Source organism: Balaenoptera musculus, chromosome 2 (assembly GCF_009873245.2).
Source record: "Balaenoptera musculus isolate JJ_BM4_2016_0621 chromosome 2, mBalMus1.pri.v3, whole genome shotgun sequence".
NCBI classification, from domain to species: domain Eukaryota; kingdom Metazoa; phylum Chordata; class Mammalia; order Artiodactyla; family Balaenopteridae; genus Balaenoptera; species Balaenoptera musculus.
This window is the reverse complement of record NC_045786.1, coordinates 13,655,910-13,675,845: the sequence shown is the minus strand read 5'-3', so window position 1 is coordinate 13,675,845 and position 19,936 is coordinate 13,655,910. Positions and strand designations below refer to the sequence as shown.

The 19,936-nt window shown below is 37.6% G+C and overlaps 1 protein-coding gene across 10 annotated transcripts in view; it reads left to right on the top strand.

Moving 5' to 3' along the window:
* The window catches only part of MLLT10 (MLLT10 histone lysine methyltransferase DOT1L cofactor), a 250,863-nt gene extending 232,598 nt beyond the window's left edge, over positions 1 to 18,265 (top strand). For 7 of the 10 annotated variants that reach the window (XM_036842295.1, XM_036842299.1, XM_036842297.1 and 4 more), the window contains 9 exons: positions 1,738 to 1,855; positions 3,211 to 3,283; positions 6,326 to 6,480; positions 8,415 to 8,603; positions 9,219 to 9,307; positions 9,443 to 9,804; positions 10,860 to 10,956; positions 14,626 to 14,820; positions 16,562 to 18,265. In XM_036842295.1, the coding sequence (XP_036698190.1) occupies positions 1,738 to 1,855; positions 3,211 to 3,283; positions 6,326 to 6,480; positions 8,415 to 8,603; positions 9,219 to 9,307; positions 9,443 to 9,804; positions 10,860 to 10,956; positions 14,626 to 14,820; positions 16,562 to 16,606 (1,323 nt within the window). In that variant the 3' untranslated portion in view covers positions 16,607 to 18,265. Of the gene's footprint in view, positions 1 to 1,737; positions 1,856 to 3,210; positions 3,284 to 6,325; positions 6,481 to 8,414; positions 8,604 to 9,218; positions 9,308 to 9,442; positions 9,805 to 10,859; positions 10,957 to 14,625; positions 14,821 to 15,496; positions 15,624 to 16,561 lie in introns of those variants that run through there. The other 3 variants (XR_005018668.1, XM_036842296.1, XR_005018669.1) reach the window with 3 other exon arrangements.
* Positions 18,266 to 19,936: the final 1,671 nt, after the last annotated feature.

Here is a 19,936-nt window from a genome sequence, read left to right as displayed (position 1 = left end):
TCTGATCTTTCTGTGTGTCTCTTTGGATTTTTCTTGTTCTAAGTTATTTTATGAGTATCCAAGATTCCCAAGTAGTTAACTTCTGGAGGGGTTAAAAAAAAAGTCTTCCTATATTTCCATTTTTGACTCATATTTTATGTATTCTATACATGGTAAGTGTCTAGTGGGATCTTTAGGTTAAAGTGCTGACTTAGCTTTTGCTGAGGGCTAATTGATTGTTAAACAGTACTATGTAATCCAAACTACTGACTTTGTATACATATCTTTAATAAGAGGAAAAATGAAGCCCAGAAATTGACCAGTTGAACTTAGACATTACAGTATGAACTATGAAATATACACCCTTTGAAACAATGGAAAGCAAGGACAGGATTCTACATCACGGGGACTGTTGCTGTGAATTGTAAAGTCCAACTTTTATGCTTAGTAAGTTGGCTAGAGGCCGAATATTAATATCAGGGTCTGAGTCTTTCCAGAAACACAGTTTATTCTCTTGTTTATATTTTGCTTGTTGTCATTATTATGTCGTCTTGGTCTCTTTTGTGCAGTTAAACATGTCAAAATGTCCCACATCTTTTGTTCTGCTGTTATTCAGCTGCTTTATATTAAAAATGCCTCAGTTCTTTTAAATTGTTCTCCAGAATTTTGTTTTTATGAAGGGTTAAGTTTGATTTCATTCATAAAAAGAAAAAGAAATCTACTTTGAAATTCGTGGTTCTGTTAAGTCTGAAAAGTATTTCAGGCTAGTAATAGCCTTCTGTGAGTTAACAGTGTTTTGTGTACAAGAGATTTGCTTCTAAAATGCCACATTTTTAAGGTTATAATATTCTTGGAAAGTGGGAGAAAGTATTCACATCAAAGAAGGCATTTTTATTACTTTGGATTACGCAAGACTTTGGCCAGCCTCCTTAGCTTCATCTGTTTAAGGGTTCATTTTCGCTTGTTTGGCACAAGTCCCAGTGGAGGCCTTCAGAATTGTGGTTAGCAACATGAATGAATCACAAACTGTGGACCAGCTCTTCAGTTCATAGAGCTGGCTTACTGCCAAAAAGACAGTGCCTTATATGGGGTCAGGGCAAAGCTGTGATTCGTTGAGCCCTGCATTGTATAGAAAACATACTTGTGATGCCTGTTTGCTTTCTTTTAAAGTAAAAACAAAACAAAACAGAAAAAGCAGCAGGCTTCCAAGTCTATCAGAATAGGAAGTAACAGAATAGTGTGCAGGTTTTACTAATGACAGAGTTAAGCAATAGAAATATGGCTCTGTGTAGTTAAAATACTAAAGGTAGGAGTTGGACCTTTTGACCTCCTCAGCCAGCCTGTGAGGTAAGAGATTGAAACATTTGTTAGACATCTGTTGTCTCCCTGCCCTTATTTTGTAAATGGTTTAATAAGATTAAATAACTAGTCATATGTTCACATGGTTACCCTGCCACTGGTTTTGGTATCGAATAGGTACTTTGAAATTAAAGCATGAATAGTTAACTTTGTGCCAATTCTTTTTCTTTCTCTCTCTCACTTTTTTTTTTTTTTTTTTTAATTTAGAGTTAGGTAACTTTTCAGAAACTGGAGTATTGGAATGGTAAAACAAGAATGAAATTTGCTCTTCAGAAAGTCAGGAATTTTTGCTTATATTCTTAGGTTGGAGAAAATAGCTGTTACTAGGTCTATTAGGAGGAAAAGTATTAAGATATTTTTAAGTATAATTCATTTGTCTTTGTAATTCTTTTCATTTAGGCAAATACTCTAGCTGGATCTTCTCTTAGTCAGGCATCATCTCATATATATGGCAATAGATTAAATCCAAATTCATCAATGGCAGCTCTTATAGCTCAGTCTGAAAATAATCAAACAGGTAAGATTTCAAGAATTTTTAAACTCTGAAATTCTGTTCCCTTCCCCCAATGTAATTTTCACTCCCTTCAGGTCATTTCATTTGAAAGATCTAAAGGTGTGGTTAATAAGTAAAGTCTAAAGGGTGGGGGGGGGGATTGTGCCCCTCCCTTTTTAAATCAAAAGAATCACAGTTGGAAGTAAATAGTATGCTGTGCTGCAAAATAGTGATGTGCTTTTTTACTGTCTGAAATGTAAATGTTTAAGCAGAGCCATCAGCAGGCAGGAATGCTAGTGTCTCCTGTGACTTCTGTGATTGATGTGTTCAGTGCTCAGTTCTGTGCAATGAAAGTAACATAACACTGGGCTTTTCTGTGAATAGCCTCAATCTTTATTTGCATAATTCATGAAATTGCATTACACAAACTTGGTAAAAAAATCCTGTTAGAGAATTTCTACAGTGTTTAGTAATCCTGTGAATTTTTACCAGTTGACATTTTGTAGCATTTGCCTCTTGTACTGTTTTAATGAGCCACTGGATTTGCTTTGTCTCATTCCATCCTTAAGGATTTGTTGACATGTCCAAGTAGTCATGCCTGTTTGGGGGAAGGGAATGGGTTTAGCAGTTCACCAAGAATGGATCAGTCATGTCTTTACCCTTTAAGGGTCAGAGGTTACCTGACTCAGAGTAAGGGGAGGACAACCTTAAAGAGGCCAGATAGGATGATTTTATAAGGAACTAACTGTAGAGGAAATACAAGTTATTTTTCAAGCAGAGATATTCGGTGTTACCTAAGGAATATTCTGAGGAAATGAATTTCTTTTTCCTTTTAAATACAGAATTCTGTGTTCCTACTTGTTACTGTCCATTTCGATATTTAGTGTTGTGTGAAATGATCCATGTAATAGATGCACTTCTAGTTTTGGTGTGTAGCTCTGTGTAATACATATGTATTTTATGACTTGTCTTGGAATGCAAAGTGTTAAAATATACAAAGCATAAGGATTTGCTGTGATAAGCATACAGATTAGCTGTCCACAGCTGTGATTCATTACTTTAACCGTAGAAATTAAAAGTGGCTGAGGGGAGGGTACTGCAAATGGAAACCACGCTTCTGTGCTGTAAAATTGAAAGGAATGAAAGAACGAACATAATCCATGGCCTTCTCCACCCACAAAAAACGTGTAGGGACAACGCCTTACATGCCACAGTTCAGCAATTCTAAACTAGCAACATACTAGATCTTCTACTTTCATAGTAACTGCAAAGATAGTGGTAAAGGTTTTATGTATGTTTTAGAAAAAATCAGGGCCAGAGCTTAAAACCTGTTATCTAGTGAGAGTCACTTTATCAGCTGTGAAATATTTACACTGCAGATCAAGAACTCGGAGACAATGGCCGCAGCCTTGGTGGCAGAGGAAGCTCACCCAGAGGGAGTCTCTCACCAAGGTAAGCCTTATTTGCACTGCAAAGTATCGGCAAAGGAAACATTTCTCGATTTGGAAACTTCTTTAACTCATATCAGCAGAGCATACATTTGTGAGGCTATAAAAGCATTCTGTAGATAAGAAGCATGTCTGGACAGTCAAGAAAAATGATTCTAAATTGACTTGAATATTAATTTAAACACATGGTTAGATTCGTAAGCTTTGTAAAAGATATACCTTTTCTTGGATTTCTAATCAATTTCAGCTCTCTTGTATATTTAGCTCCTGGTACTATTAATGTATTAATTTGGGTAATTCTTTTTGGTTATAAAATAGTCTTGAAAGTCTCTTAGGGCTTCCCTGGTGGTGCAGTGCTTAAGAATCTGCCTGCCAATGCAGGGGGGACACGGGTTTGATCCCTGGCCTGGGAAGATCCCACATGCCGCGGAGCAACTGAGCCCGTGTGCCACAACTACTGAAACCCCTGCGCCTAGAGCCCGTGCTCCACAACAAGAGAAGCCACGACAATGAGCAGCCCATGCACCGCAAAGAGTAGCCCCCGCTCGCCTCAACTAGAGAAAGCCCACACGCAGCAACAAAGACCCAACACAGCCAAAAATAAAAACAAAACAAACAAAAACAAACAAAAAAAGTCTCTTAAAGCTGCAGACTCCAGGCTTTCAACTTTGGGTTCCAGTTTTAGCTCTGTTGTGGGCAATGCACTTAACCCTTTAGTCTCTCGTTCCTAATTCAGTAAATGAAGTTCTTGTGGCTCGTCTCTAAAATCCCTCTAGTTCTTAAAAATGTCTGAAGCAAAGCATAGCAAATATGTTACATTGTTCTGTGAAATTATCTTATATATTATATGAAAGAGTTCAGGTACCATTTATTAATATATAATATATAAGGTTATTCCTGCTAATAGCACATTAGGCTATCTTTTTATTAACTTTATTCCACTCTCAACTCCTATAACTGTTTCTAGTTTGTTTTCTCTCTGTTCTCTACTTTTGTAAACTGCCTCAAGCTTAGTATTAGATTGGGTGAGAATGGAGCAGAAGGAGGAAGAAGCCCATTCAAGAATCTTTTTCAACTGTGGAAATTTTAAAATTCTATTAAAAATAAAATTTCTTCTGCCATGGCTACCGTGACTATCACTGTTGTTGTGTTGCTAATATATATGGGAATGTCTGTTAAGGAGCATCTTTAACGTGAGAGAGATTAGTCCAATAACCTCTTAATTTTGCTGTTTTCTAGTGCTGCATCAGTAGTGCCTTTTTTCTAATCCCTGAGTGAACTAAAGGTAGTATTGTTTTTCCTAATTGAACTCTGCAGAAAATTAAATATTCTTCTTTTGAAACTAGGAATCTGAAGTACAATTATAACATCATCTGACCAATCTGTAATTTATGCTGTGTTACTTCTGTACTGTTTTATTCTTTTTTTTTCAAAGAAGAAAGTTAATGGATTTTTTTGCTCATATGTTTAGTGGAGGAAGCATCTCTGTGTTCTCCTTTTTTTTTTTTTAATTAATTTATTTTTGGCTGCGTTGGGTCTTCGTTGCTGTGCGTGGGCTTTCTCTCGTTGTGGTGAGCGGGGGCTACTCTTCTTTGCAGTGCATGGGCTTCTCATTGTGGTGGCTTCTCTTGTTGCGGAGCACGGGCTCTAGGCGGGCGGGCTTCAGTAGTTGCAGCGCATGGGCTCAGTTGCTCCGTGGTATGTGGGATCTTCCCGGACCAGGGCTCAAACCCGTGTCCCCTGCATTTGGCAGGTGAATTCTTAACCACTGTGCCACCAGAGAAGTCCCTGTGTTCTCCTTTTAAACTTAAAATATCATTCAAGCTACCTAGAAATTATTCAGGATTCCTTACTGCAATTTTGCATTGTGCAGTTCTTCGTGTTTCATTAGCTAAATGGTATTTAACACAAAAAAATGGCACTAAATTACTTTAGCACATACTTCCAACTGTATATTATTCTTTAAAAATCAGCCTGAAATATAATGGCCTAAATTATCCTGGCAATAATATACTATTTGGAAAGGGATGGGCAGCTGTATGTAGCATGTGATGTTTACATGTGCAATAAAAAGCCTCATTTGTTTAACTTCTAATTTAAAGAGATTTTTGTAGAGGTGCGTATCGGGGACGCGGCAGAGCACTCGCGGGCTGTTGGAAGACCCGAGCTGTAGCCCAGCTCTGTCACTTACTAGCAGCGTGTCTTTGGACAAGTCACTAAAGCCCCATCTTGTTTCCTCAGATAGAAACGGAGCCAGTAATGCAGGTTTTGACTTCTCACTAGGTTGTTGTGAAGTTAACTAGGTGGAAACACTTCAGAAACTCTAAAGCCCTTTACTAATTTATTATATTTTTATGGAGGCTGGAGACCAGAAATGGCCACATTTACTTATTTAGAACAAAAAGTGGATGAAAGAACATAACATGTTCATCTTAATATAAGTGATACTTATTTTGGAAGAGGTGATTAAGTTGTTATCATTTGAAGTGCAGATCTAAGACATTTTAGAAAAAACTTGTATAAAGGGCTCAAATAAAAATTGCTTTGGTCTTGATAATGTTCCCTAATTCTGAAAATACTTGAAACTAAGTATTTTTGAATTTATAACAAGATACTCCTTCAAAATTGTTTAAAAATTCTTTTTACTGATATTTGAGATTTTGTGGTTATGAATTAAAATGCTCTCTACTTTATTATAATTGTACAGTGTAAGTCTTTCTAGTCCTGTCTTTCTCCCTCTTGTCTTATAAAGTTGCATCAAGTTCTTTTACAGCCTATTTCAGAGATTATTAGTGGTGTGTTTATATTTTCTAGTGGTTTTTAATTATCGAGCATGGCCAGCTATTCCCTTCATTTTTACCATTTGGGGAGGAAGGATGGTAATTACTAAATTTTAGGGTAGATTATGGTTTTATCGTTCTAACATAGGCAGCCCGGTGTTAGAAAACTTGTACAGGAGAAGGCTCAGCGTAAGGTGAGAAATGTGAATGTGCTTCCTTCAAAGGGTCCTTCTTCTGTTTAACCTGAGGATTAATGTTTCCAACAGGTCCCCTGTAAGTAGCTTACAGATCCGCTATGATCAACCAGGCAACAGCAGTTTGGAAAACCTGCCCCCTGTAGCAGCCAGCATAGAGCAGCTTCTGGAGAGGCAGTGGAGTGAAGGACAGCAGTTTTTATTAGAACAGGGCACTCCTAGTGACAGTAAGTATTCTCTTCTTGTCTTTAAAGAAAGGTCAATAGATGGATGGATGGATGGATGAACAGATAGGTGGATAGATGTTGAAGTCACACTTCATCAAGAATAGCATTGAAATTATGATATGTCTTACATAATATGGTGAGAAAGTGTGATGTAGTGGCTCAATAGAACAAATGCTACAGGTTTACTGCTTGGGCTTGAATTTTGTTTTTACCTGTTATTAACAGCGTAATCTTAGGCAAGTTTCTTAATGTCATTGTGCTTTTAGATTTCCATTTGTAGAATGGGAATAATAATGTACCTATATCATAGTATTGTTTTGAGGGTTAAATGACATAGAATATATAAAGAACGTTGCCTGGCTCATAGAATTCACTGGTTTTTGTTACTTTTTATAATTATTAAAATTTTGGTACATTGTTTCTCCATTGTACTTTGTTCTAATCAATTTTTAAGTTTTACTAAAATATGAGTTATAGCTTCTTTTAGCTTAGTTGTTTGAATCAAACTTGCTCACCTTTGGAGAATTTATTTTAAAAAATGTGTATAGTCAAGTATGGCCAACCCTCTTGATCTTACAATTTGGGTGAGAAAGGAGAATAATTACTAAATTATATATATAACTTATATATATTATCTATATCATTTACTTGCTAAATTATATGTAATACATATTACATATACATATTTAGTATCTTTACAATTTTAAGTATTAAGGAGAGCCATGGGTGAAAAATGCCAAAAACAAAAACTGTTACTACAGATTCTGTTAGCTAGAGAAGTGGCCTAATGTTAAGGATATGTATATATCTGGGGGAAATAATAGGTGTTTTGTTTTGGTTTGGTTTTTAATCATTTTGGGGGTGGGAGGTATAAGCTTTTGCTGCTTTATTTTTTTAAAACAAAACAAAATATTTTGCTTATTGTTACACAGGTGCCATAAATTGGTATTTTTATGAATGGTGCTCTGACAAAAAATGCTAATTGTGAGGAAATTCATGCCGGGATAATCCTTTGAACATGATAGCTGGAGGACAGGTTTAGCTTAGTCTTACTGCATCTCATTTGGGTATACTAAGGGTTTATTTGTGGGATCTTGAAGAGGAGGGATAAAAGTTAAATCCTTGGGAAATGACCGTATGTGTCTGTACCAGTAGAATTGTGTGTTTTCAAGGCCCTGAGGGCATGTTAAACAAATACAACTTTTTAATACATAGAACTTTTAAAGTGTCCATCACCGCAGCATCACACAGCCCTCTCTCTCTGCTGTGTCGAGAGGTCTGAGAGCTGTGGCAGGAACGGAAACGGTACTTGAGGTGGTGAGGCAGGACAGAAGCTGAGCCTGTGTGCAGATGACGCGCCTTCCCTCGGAGCCGGGAGCGGGGCTGCGGTGCACACACACTGCTCTCTGCTGGGCGAGTGTGGATCCACAGGCCTAGCAGCTGGGCTTCCTAGTCCTGTGTCAGGTGGCTTGCTTAACTCAACCAAGCAGCAAACAAATACTTGTGCTCTTTATTTGTGGCGAAGGATATTGGTGTGATTCTTTGCCCTTTGAAATATTATTTTAATGAAAACTCATGGCGAGCACTTTGAATTTTTAATTAGGTTTTTATTTTGATGAAAATAAAGTGGTCTCATGATTTTTCTTTGAGAATGGAAATTACCTGAACTAGGTGGGGTTTTTTTGGTATGTGGCGACAAAGTTTCCACATGGTATATCTAGGAACAGTATCCCTTTATGCTTACGTAGGTACAAATATATTATGGTATATTTATATCTACATATAAATTTAAGAGTAGAACCTAGTCACTTAGAAATGCTTTATAGAATATCTACTTTTCTATTTTATTTCTAAAGTTATTGACACTTAAGTCCATAAAATACCTAGTCCTGTGTATGAAATTCTTTATTAAAAACCATTCAAATGTCTGCTAGTTTTAGGAATGCTGAAGTCATTACACCAACTTCAAGTAGAAAATCGAAGATTAGAGGAACAGATTAAAAACTTGACTGCCAAAAAGGAACGCCTTCAATTATTGAATGCACAGCTCTCAGTGCCTTTTCCAACAATAACAACAAATCCCAGCCCATCTCATCAAATGCATGCATTTTCAGCACAGAATGGTAAGTATGAATTTATTGTGGATCTAAGGAAAGTAGGATGGACTTCCATTATCTTTTTCATAATAACTGAATAATAACTGGTCACCAGTTATATGCAGTTGTAGAAAAGGAATGATAAATTATTTTCTAGGAGCATAAAGAATCCTGTTCATGTAGAGAACAAGCGTACGGACACCAAGGGGGGGAAAGTGGTGGGGGGCTGGTGGTGGTGGTCGGATGAATTGGGACATTGGGATTGACGTATATACACTAATATGTATAAAATAGATAACTAGTAAGAAGCTGCTGTATAAAAAATAAAAAATAAAATTAAAAAATTAAAAAAAAAAGAATCCTGTTCAGTGTTCAATTTGAATTTGCTCTAACTTCTTTAGTACAGAATTTAATGGTAAAATTTAAATATGTAATGATCTCTTTATTGATTTAAAGCCATGATATTCAGTAGAGATAAAGATTTTTTTCATTCAAATTGGTCTTAAGAATAACAAGGCTTAATATTTAAATGTTTTTAATGTGGGCTTCAGGGTAAGCTTTTTTAGACAAGCCTTTAATCTTACACATAATGTAATTTAACAGGTAAATAGGTTTTTTTTTTCTTTGTCTTTTTTAATCTAGCTCCTACTACTGATTCCTTGAACAGCAGTAAGAGCCCTCATCTAGGAAACAGCTTTCTACCTGATAATTCTCTTCCTGTATTAAATCAGGTAATTTGGGTGTGGTTAGTTTCATTTGTGTGTTTCACTTGTGAACAGTAGTATATCACATTGAATGGTTTAAACTTATTTCAAACAGTTTTTCTGTGTTGTTTACATCTTAGCTTCTACTCTTTCTTACGTTAGGACTTAACCTCCAGTGGACAGAGCACCAGCAGCTCCTCGGCTCTTTCTACTCCCCCTCCTGCGGGGCAGAGTCCAGCCCAGCAGGGCTCAGGCCTTAGTGGAGTTCAGCAGGTCAACGGTGTGACAGTGGGGGCACTGGCCAGTGGAATGCAGACTGTGACATCCACCATTCCTGCCGTGCCTGGAGTGGGTGGAATAATTGGAGCTTTGCCAGGTAACCAACTGGCAATTAATGGCATTGTAGGAGCTTTAAATGGGGTTATTCAGACCCCTGTCACAATATCCCAGAACCCTACCCCCCTCACCCACACAACTGTACCACCTAATGCAGCACATCCAATGCCAACTACACTGACTAACAGGTAAGAAATTTACTTAAATACCTTTTGGGTTTTTTAGTGCAACATGGTACCAGTGCTGTCCATACTTTAGATTGGGATTTGAAATGTGTTCCTTGTTAGATGTACTCTAAGAAATTAAAAACCACCAAACTTAATATATTATACCAAGAGCCATTTATTTTTGACACTTACGTAATTCAGGTTAAAACAAAATTAAATCACCTTTCGTAACAAAGCATTAGGTTTGTTCTATACTGAAAATTTCAGTTTTGATCTGTGATGTGTGTTTTAAATGCTAATTTTTCTTATCCCCATGTATATTGCCTTCATGTGTCATAAATCCTGAAGAAAAGTAATATTATAATGAAGATCACATATGAATGTTGGTTTCTTAAAATTCAGCTATGTAATTTTGTTAGCTTTGTAGTCAAAGATTTTGATACAAGATGAAGGTCAAATATTTATCTTGAATTTCCAGGAAGTGAGACTCGCTGTTTCATTGTAGTGGAATTTCATTTGAATGGCAAAGCCATGTTGTTATTGCACATACTTTTGAGGAATAAATCATTTTAAATGGATTTGCAATGGATAGTAGTAAACTATTTCTTCTGGCTCTCTTTTCATTGGTGCTTAATTTTACCGACCATTGGGACTGTAAAAAAAGTTTAAGTCAAATCAATTAGTAGTATGTTTGGATTCTTTCTTTGTTTTAAATATGTGTCACTCAGTGTGGGTTAAATTATCCTTGAATGATTAAAAATAAAGTATTACATGTGCATGTTATAAACACATGTAAACTTTTATTCCATAAAACAACTGAGTGCCTGCTTGGTTTACAATATAAAGGGAAACAAAACATTTACTGACAATGTGAATTCTTGTTTACCTGTTGTATATGTGCAGAGAGAGAGAGAAAGAGAGAGAAAAGAAACTTGTACATCATTGTTTTCAAAAAGTGTTATGGTTAGAAACTTGTTAAGTTATTAAACATCAAATTGAAACAGTTGTTCATTTTACATTAAAAAAAAACGTTAAAAGGTGTACAGTAGAAAGTAAGAATTTTCATCGTTTTTCAGTGCCTCAGGACTAGGATTACTTTCTGACCAGCAAAGACAAATATTTCTTCATCAACAGCAATTCCAGCAGTTGTTAAATTCGCAGCAGCTCACACCAGTAAGTTCTTCCTTTTGATAATACTTGATCTTTATTAGGAGCAAGTGATCCAAGCTATAATAACTATTCAGCATAGGTATAGATTGCCCACTTTGTGAAATGACATTGTGGTGTAGTCTGTGATACCTGCAGTGACATTATATTGATTCATCGACAAATACTAGAACGTGGTCTATGCAGCTCTGGTAGACTCTGTATTTTCATGGAGACTTGTATTTTCATGGAGCTTCATTCTGGTAGGGGTGATGGACGATAAATATATACACACTTTTTGGTAGTGATGAGTACTGGGAAGGAAAATGAAGCAGGATAAGGGGATAGATAACAGTCGGATGGGAGCCATCTTAGATAGGATGGTCCAGCCTCTGAGTAGGTGACTTTTGAGCACACACCTGAATAAAAGTTGAAGGAGCATGACTTTCTGACATGGGGGGGTGGAAGAGAACATGCACTCAAGGTGGAGGGACCAGGGCCTGTGTGCTGTGTCACTGGGCTGGTGTGGAGGAGAGCAGTCAGACGGGCGGGCGTGGGCTGCAAGGTTGTGGGCTGCCTTGTCCGGCTCCCCATGGCATGGAATTTAGATTTACCTTAAGTGTGATGGAAAGCCATTGGTGATTTTTTTAAAAAAACCTTTCTTTGTGGAAATAAACATTCGAGTGTACCAGAAATAGAGAGTATGGTATACCGATTGCCTAGCTTTAATAATTATCCCAGTTAAAAAACTCTTTTTTCGTATATCCTCATTTTTCCTTTCAGAATTTTAAAGAATTAATGGTAGGGTTTTTGTTTGTTTGTTTGTTATTTGTTTTGGCCGCATAGCATGGCATGCAGGATCTTAGTTCCCTGACCAGGGATCAAACCCGCGCCCCCTGCAGTGGAAGCTCGAAGTCTTAACCACTGGACTGCCAAGGAAGTCCTGTAATTGTAGGGCTTTGAACACAACAGTGACATGACATACAGTGATGTTTAGATTTACGGGATTCTCTGAAGTCAGTAGGGAATGAAATCTAATGTCTCAGGACTGAGCCCTGGGCACCCTGGAGGAGGAGAGTAATCTAGCCAAGGGTCTAGGGAAAAAGTGGCCAGTGAGTTAGCACAGAGAGTGGTGGCCTAGTTCCATGTGAAGAAACATTTCAAGAAAGGGAGGACTCAGCTGCATAGAATGCTTCTGGTGAGACAGGTAAGAACAGCCCGTTGGATTTGGGTGTCTAGAGCTTTCTGAGAATGTGGTTTTGGTGAGAAGTGAAAAGCTTCACTGAGTGGTTGGAAAGAAAATAGGAGAGGAAGCGAAGATGGGGTGCAGGCAACTCAAGATGTTTTACTGTAAAGAGCAGAGAAATGAATCGGCAGCTAGCATTAGAAGGACGTGGTCTAAGGGGGGTAGTTTCTAATCATTTTGAAAATGACAGCATATGTGTATGTTGATTGGGAATTTTCTGGTGCAGAGAGAGGAAGGATAACGCCAGGGCAGCAGAGCTCTTCAGGAGGGAGCAACTTCCCCTGTGATAAGAGGGAGGCAGAGAGGCTGTCGGTGGGTTTTATGACAGGAGGTTGAGGAAACCCACTTCTAATGGTTTTAGTTTTTAAATGGGAGTTATAAGTAAAGTCATCAGCTGAGGGAGATAGGGATATTGTGGTTAGAGGAGAGAAAGAAGGTGTGGAACAGATATCTTGGAGGAGGGGAGAGAGCTAAGGCAGATGTGGGAGGGTGTGTCTAGCACACCTCACTGCTAGGAGAACACCCATTTAATTAACTTTGGGGTTTCAGCCTTTGTTTGTAACTTCTTTCTAAAATACATCTACCTACTCTCTTGCTTTAGTCAAAAATGTATTGAAAATGCCTGTTTTACAATTCTGGATCATTGTCACTGTCACTGTTCTTACAGTGGTATAAGGACAGAGTCTACATAAATTCTTACATGCTTACACTAAAATGTAATCTTGTTTTCTTATCTCTTGCCTCATCTTAATATGAAGTTCTGGAATTCAATTTATTTGGGGTTCTTCCTGTTAATCAAGATTTTACTCTAATAACAGCACATATAGGTGCCTCGTTTCTGGAACGTGGTTGATCAAGGAATTTTTAGCACAAATTATTACCCAGAGACCGTGAAGACTGAGTGGATTAGACTTGACGTTTCCTTTGCAGCCAAGGTTGTGGCGTGAGGTTTGTTTATTTACAAGCATCAAACTTCACGTAGTCAGGAATGGTACTGTGAGGCACCTCCCTCCTGCCACCTTAAGAAAAACTCTTGCTCGACCCTCCTCCTGACCCTCCTCCCGACCAGCTGCTGCCCCAAGCGCAGCCCTGTCCGTTTCTGCCTGGCATCGCCCCTGACCTGGTAATGGCTTCTGCCCACTGGAAACACGTTCTTCCCTTAGCTCCCAGGACGCCACATTATCTTGGTTTGCTTCCTACCCAACTGGTTCTTCCTTTTTAGCTTCCTTTTCTGGGTCCTCTTCTTCTCCTCAGCCCCACTCATTTCAGAGCATCCTAGAATTCAGGATCTCCTCCAGCCGCAAAGCTTTAAATACTGTCTGTGCTGATACCGACGTCTCCAGCCCGGGCCTCTCTCTGGAATTTCAAACTCCCATATCCACTGCTTACTTAGTTGCCGCCACTTGGCTTTCTTTATAGATGGTGCAGGCATAACGTGTCCAAACTGAACTGCTGACCCTCCACATGGCTGCCCCACCTCAGCTGATGCACCTCCATCCTTCCAGCTGCTCAAGCAGTTACTCCTTCACCCCTCTCTTTTTCTGACACCTCACATTGAATCCATCAAGAATCCTAGGTCAGGTTGTGTCACTCCTCTGTTCAAAACCTTGCTTTGCCTTCCTGCATTACTTTGAGAAAAACCAGAGCTCTCGGCCGACACTGCAGGCCCTCATCCTTCTCTGGCCTCCTTCCTGCTCACTGCACTCCGGCCCCGGTCTCCTTGCTCGTCCTGGGTCATGCTGGGTGTGCCACGGGGCCCCTCAGCACTGGCTAGCATTCTCTCTGCCTGGAACCCCCCCTCCGCCCCCCCATATCCATATAGAGAATTCCCTCGTCTCCTCGTGTCTGTGTCCAAGTGAGAACCGCCCTGACCCCTACCCCGCCCCCGCTGTCCTCTCTCTCACATTCCTGTTCCCCCGACCCTGGGCAGTAATCATTTCCTAACATTTCTTCACCCCAGAACAGTGCCTGCCACATCATAGTAAGCGCTCAGGAGTGCTCGCTGGAAGGCATGGTCTCATAACCGCATCAAGAAAGCACTCTTTCTGTTGGCATGAATGAGAACTTTAAAAGTTATTTTAAGTTCCCAGAATTATGGGAGGGATTTCACCATGCAGTGCATTCTAAAGCCAAACGCAGGTCACGTGGCTGCTCTAAGTTGCCGTTCTCCTTGATTATCATGGGCAACCTCATATGAATAGGGGTCTCCTACGTTTGTTTGCCCCATTTTGAAAATAAAGCCATTCCCTGATGATATTGACATTTTACAGTAGATGGTTATTATCTCGTGCAGTGTGTTCTTCCAGATGAGACTCTTGTTGTCTTTCTTAGTAGTATGACTTTGCTGTCACTTAAATACCTAATGTCAGAGCAAAGAAGAGAGAAAGCAGGCTGTCCTGACTGCCGGGTCTGCACTGGAACTCACCCTCTCCTGCATGTTCTTACCTAAGGAGCAGCACCAGGCCCTTCTGTATCAGCTGGTGCAGCAGCACCACCAGCCTGATCTCCAGCAGCTGCAGATCCCGGCACCCACGCAGATGCCCATCAACAACCTGCTCGCAGGCACGCAGGCGCCTCCGCTTCATCCAGCCACCACCAACCCGTTCCTCACCATCCATGGCGATAATGCAAGTCAGAAGGTAACAGTAAGTGTCTGTGCTTTGTTACAGCTAGTGAAATACCAAAACGAAGTTTATTGATTAATCAGAGATGACTGTCCAGCCCCTCTCTTCCTCCCCACCCCCCTTAAAATATATTATCCCCCTGATAATTTCTTCTTAAAACCAGTTGTTTCAGCACCTGGATATTGTAAACACAAAGGACCTAAGCCAATTTATATATCCTCTAAGTATATCAGTTTGAATTTGCACGTAAGGTTGGAAGACTGTTTTATATAATACAGCAATTTTTCAAAATGAAAATGTGTTTTAGTATGGTAAGTGGTATTGGACAGTCCAATCAGAAGATAGTAGTTGGTGTTTTGAGAATCTTTGTTTAACTAATTTGTTTAATTATAGAAATAGTCTAGATAATTTAAGAATATTTTTATTATTTTGCTCAGACATGCTAAAATTGAATTATATTTATAATAAAATTAATACATAAACTTTAGGGCAATCTAGTTATTCTACCTGATAGAAAGTAAATCATAATCATATTTGTAATGAAATTTAAATTATTAATCTCATGTAAGTGATAGCATCTTACCCTTTCAATGTACAAGTTAAGATAAATAAAAATGGGTGCAGGAACAGTATACTATACATATAGTAGCACACATTTTAAGGCTGTTTCTTTCTATTAATTCTCCCCTTCAATCAGGTCTACTTTACTGGAGTATAAATGTTTCCCCTAAATTCCAGTTCAGGGCAGAACCCTGTTAGAGGAAGGATATTGGGATATAGAATGGAGACTGGACATCAGGAAAAGGAAGAAGGGAAAGAATGAGGTGGGAGACTTGGCAAAAAATGGTGTTAAAAGTCACAATGTTTGCTCTTTCCCATTACTTTGAAAGTTTGCTCTTTACTGTGCTTTTAGTTTTCAGAAACTTTAGTTTGTATTTAGTAACAAGAATTGGTTCAAAATATAGAATTATTGGTTTTCATTAACTCTTCAATGCTTTTTGTTTGCCCCACTGTTCCTCTGACTTCCTGACTGTGAATACTGTCATTATCACAAACCTAGTTTTGCAGATGTGGAAAATTTCATTGATTCTGTATTAATTTAGAATTTTTTTTAACCGTTTTTTCCTAAGTTTTTTCTTGTGTTAAAAAAAGTTAGACAGTATGAAATGTATTTTTAATGGAAAATCACAATAGTAAACACTATAAAATAAACAATATTATCTAATGTAGAAAAGCAAGGCTGGGAAATAATATTTATGAGTATCCTGCTATGTGGCAGTCATCTTTGTTAGATACAATAGTATACGTGGTTCCAATCTTTAAAATATTAATAGGCTGTAACCCCATTTTTTAAATAGGGAGATTCAAAGAGGTTAAAGCTCAAAAGACACATAGCACATGTGGGATCAGAACCCATGACTTTCTTAGTTCATTTTCCACACTACTATGTTGTTACTACTTACGTGGAAAAGTCAATCTGAGGGGATGGTTTCTACATTCATTCCTTATGAATCCTCCCTCAGAGGGGCACTTCTGTCTTTGTATACTGCTGAATTTAATATAAAGCAACTGAATGTTTACCAGTAAATTCATGTCTTTATATTATGCTGGAAAGTAGCCATGCTGACTTGTAGAAAAAAAGGAATAACCGTATACATGACCTTTTATCTCAGTTATAATTTCAAGTAAGAGGATATTATCTCAAGTGGGGGCCAAAAATTCATTTAGCTAATGCATCTTATTTTGTTTGTTTTAACTGCAGAGACTTAGTGATAAAACTGGGCCTGTTGCTCAAGAAAAAAGTTGACACTTGAGAAACATCTAGAAATGGACTATCCTGCTGCGCTAGCACTTCATCTGGCTGCTGTTGCAGTCCCCTTACTACAGCTATGAAGAAATGCAACAAGAAACCAGCTGCACGACAAAGGATTAATTGCCCCAAGAGCATTCTTGTAAGGCTTTGATTGATTTTCTTGTTGCTTTGTTGCACTGAAATGGAATTCCCATATCCCCCACCCCTCACCCACATTTTTTGAATTTTGAAAGAAAATTTAATAGCTAACTTTTGTCATTGAAATAATTTACATGCAATGAGTTTATCAGCCTAAGAGAAATTTAATATAGTTGGTGTACAACTAATTTTGTTATAAATTGGAGAGATGAATAGCAAAACTAAAGACTTGTTCTATTTTTAAACCATTTGATTTTAATGTAAAAGTTGGAACATGAAATATGATCTTTTGTTTGGGTTACAGTATGCTTGCTCTGTGAGTCAAAACAAATTTCAAGGAACTGTCTAATTTCTTCTACTGGAGTTTTATTGGTTAAATATTACAAATAAATAGGTCATCCACTTGGACTTGGCAATCTTTATTATAAAAATTTCCTTTCTAATGGGATTTGGCCAATTTTGGTAATCAAGTTAGGATGGTAAATGTCTGCTTCTGCTAAAGGTAATTTTCTTTTGCTAAATGCTTTTTCTTTAGTGTTAAGACCTACTCATATTTTAAAGAAAGCTTGAGTTCAGTGATTTCTAAGGCTGCTGAGGGAACCAGCTCAATTCAAAGTGAAAGAGGGGCCACTCTGAAACTGCTGGTAGGGTTTGGCCTGAATCAAGTGCCTGTCAGTACCTGCCTCGTGCTGAAGTGGCTCTGGACAGCTGAGCCTGCGCTCTCAGTCCTTGGGAGTAGTAGGGACAGTCGGCGTTGCACCAGCAGCCTTCCCCATGGTTCTGCCTTTATTAAGAACTTTCTATGCCACTGTAGCTAGCTCAGGCAAAACTATTACCTGGGTATTTATCCACTAATGAGTCACAAGAAAAGTGAGTGGATTTGGTAAGAATTTTCTTTTTTTCTTAAGTTAGACAACTTCCCATTATTGACAATGATTTGAAACAAACAAAACAAGACAAAAAACCCACCACTGCAGTTCCTGAAACAGGTGAAATCTGTATTACAGCCCTTCCACGTTGGGTAGCCCCACTCCTGGTGTGACAGTATAGCAGAGTATAAATTAAACAATTGGGGATGTAATCATTGAACTATTCTTAAATGTGTGAATTATTAGTGGAAAAGACCCAGCTGTAATTAGACCTCCACTGTGTACTTAGCTGGAAGAACATGTTAATTCTGCAATATGTCTCTTGGTTAAACATTGCACAGTTCTTACCTCATTTCTGTAAATAAGGTTTTGTGAATCTGTTTTGTATTGTGAAAAATTCATAAGATAACATTGATATTTTGATTTGTAATATTTCTAATTGGTAGATTTAATTGAAAAGTAAAATTAATTTATTTTTATATGTTCAGGGGAATTTTAAAGAAAGTCAAATCTTTTGTAGATAATTAAAAAAATCGGTGTGGTTTATTTTACTTATTTAACCCACTGGTTGTTATTCTGTAACAATTTGTATAAATGGTAAATTTTGAATGTGTTATTTTACTTAGATGTAAAATTCTACATGTATTAAAATGTACAAAGTTTTTGTTAATAAAATTTAATAATGTTTATAACTCTGCCTTTTTTTCCAGTTTTATTAAGATACACTTGACATACACTTGATAAATTAGGAGTTTAAGGTGGACAGCGTAATAATTTGACTTACATGTAGTGTGAAATGATGACCACGGTAAGCGTAGTTAACATCCATCATCTCATACAGATAATAAAAAAAGAGAATGACAAAAAGAGTGTTTTCCTTGTGATGAGAACTCTTAGAATTTACTCTCTTTAACCACTTTCCTGTATATCGTGTACAGCAGACTTAACAACAGTCATCATGTTGTACTTTTACAGTCCTAGTACTTATTTATCTTATAACTGGAAATCTGAACTGTTTGACCACCTTTGTCCAGTTCCCTCTCCCTCAACCCCCACCTCTTTTCTATGAGTTAAATTTTGTTCTTTTAATAAGATTCCACATATGAGATCATACAGTATTTGTCTTTCTCTGTTTGACTTAATTCACTTAGCACAGTGCCTTCAAGGTCATCCATGTTGTCACAATAGCAGGGTTTCCTTCCTTTTTTATGGCTGAATAATATTCCATCATACATTGTATGTATGTATATGTGTGTGTATAGACACATATATATATATATATACACACACAAATACATACAGACTCATATACCACAACTTCATCCATCAGTGGACATTTAGGTTATTTCCATATCTTGGCTATTGTGAGTGATGCTGCTATGAACATATAGGGGTATAGATATCTCTTTAACATAAGTGGTTTTGTTTCCTTTGGATATGTTCCCAGAAGTGAGGTTGCTGGATCAGATGGTAGTTTGATAATAGCCATTCTAACAGGCATGAGGTGATATCTCATTGTGATTTTGATATGCATTTCCCTGATGATTAGTAATGTTGAGGAACTTTTCAAGTGACTTTTCATGTATCTGTTGGCCATCTGTATGTCTTCTTTGGAAAATGTCTGTTGAGGTCCTTTGCCCATTTTAAGATTGGATTATTTGGTTTATTTTTGTTTTTTTCTGTTGAGTTGTCTGAGTTCTTTATGTATTTTGGATATTAATCCCTTATCAGATACATGATTTGCAAATATTTTTTCCCATTCTATAGGTTGTCTTTTTCAGTTTTTTGTTATATCTTCTTGATGGATTGACCCCTTTATCATTATATAATGGCCTTCTTTGTCTCTTTTTATCATTTTTAGTTTAAAATCTATTTTGTCTGATATATGTAAGTACAGCTACCTCTCCCTGCTTCTTTTTGGTTAGTTTTGCTTGAGATGTCTTTTTCCATCACTTCACTCTCAGTTAATTGTCTTAAAGGCTAAAGCAAGTCTCTTGTAGGCAGCAGCATGTTGTTGGATCTTGTGTTTTTATCCATTCAGCCATTCTTTTTATTTTTATTGGAGAATTTAATCTATTTTTGTTTAAAGTAATTATTGACAGGTATGGACTTGCTGTTGCCATTTTGTTCATTGTTTTCTGGCTGTTTTGTAGACCCATTGTTCCTTGTTCCTTATCCTGCTGTCTTTCTGTGTTTTGATGTCTTTGGGTATCAGTATGCTTTGACTTCTCTATCATGTTCTTTTTGTGTAATTACTACAGATTTTTCCCATGTGGTTTCATGAGTCTTACATAAAATATCTTAAAATTATAATACA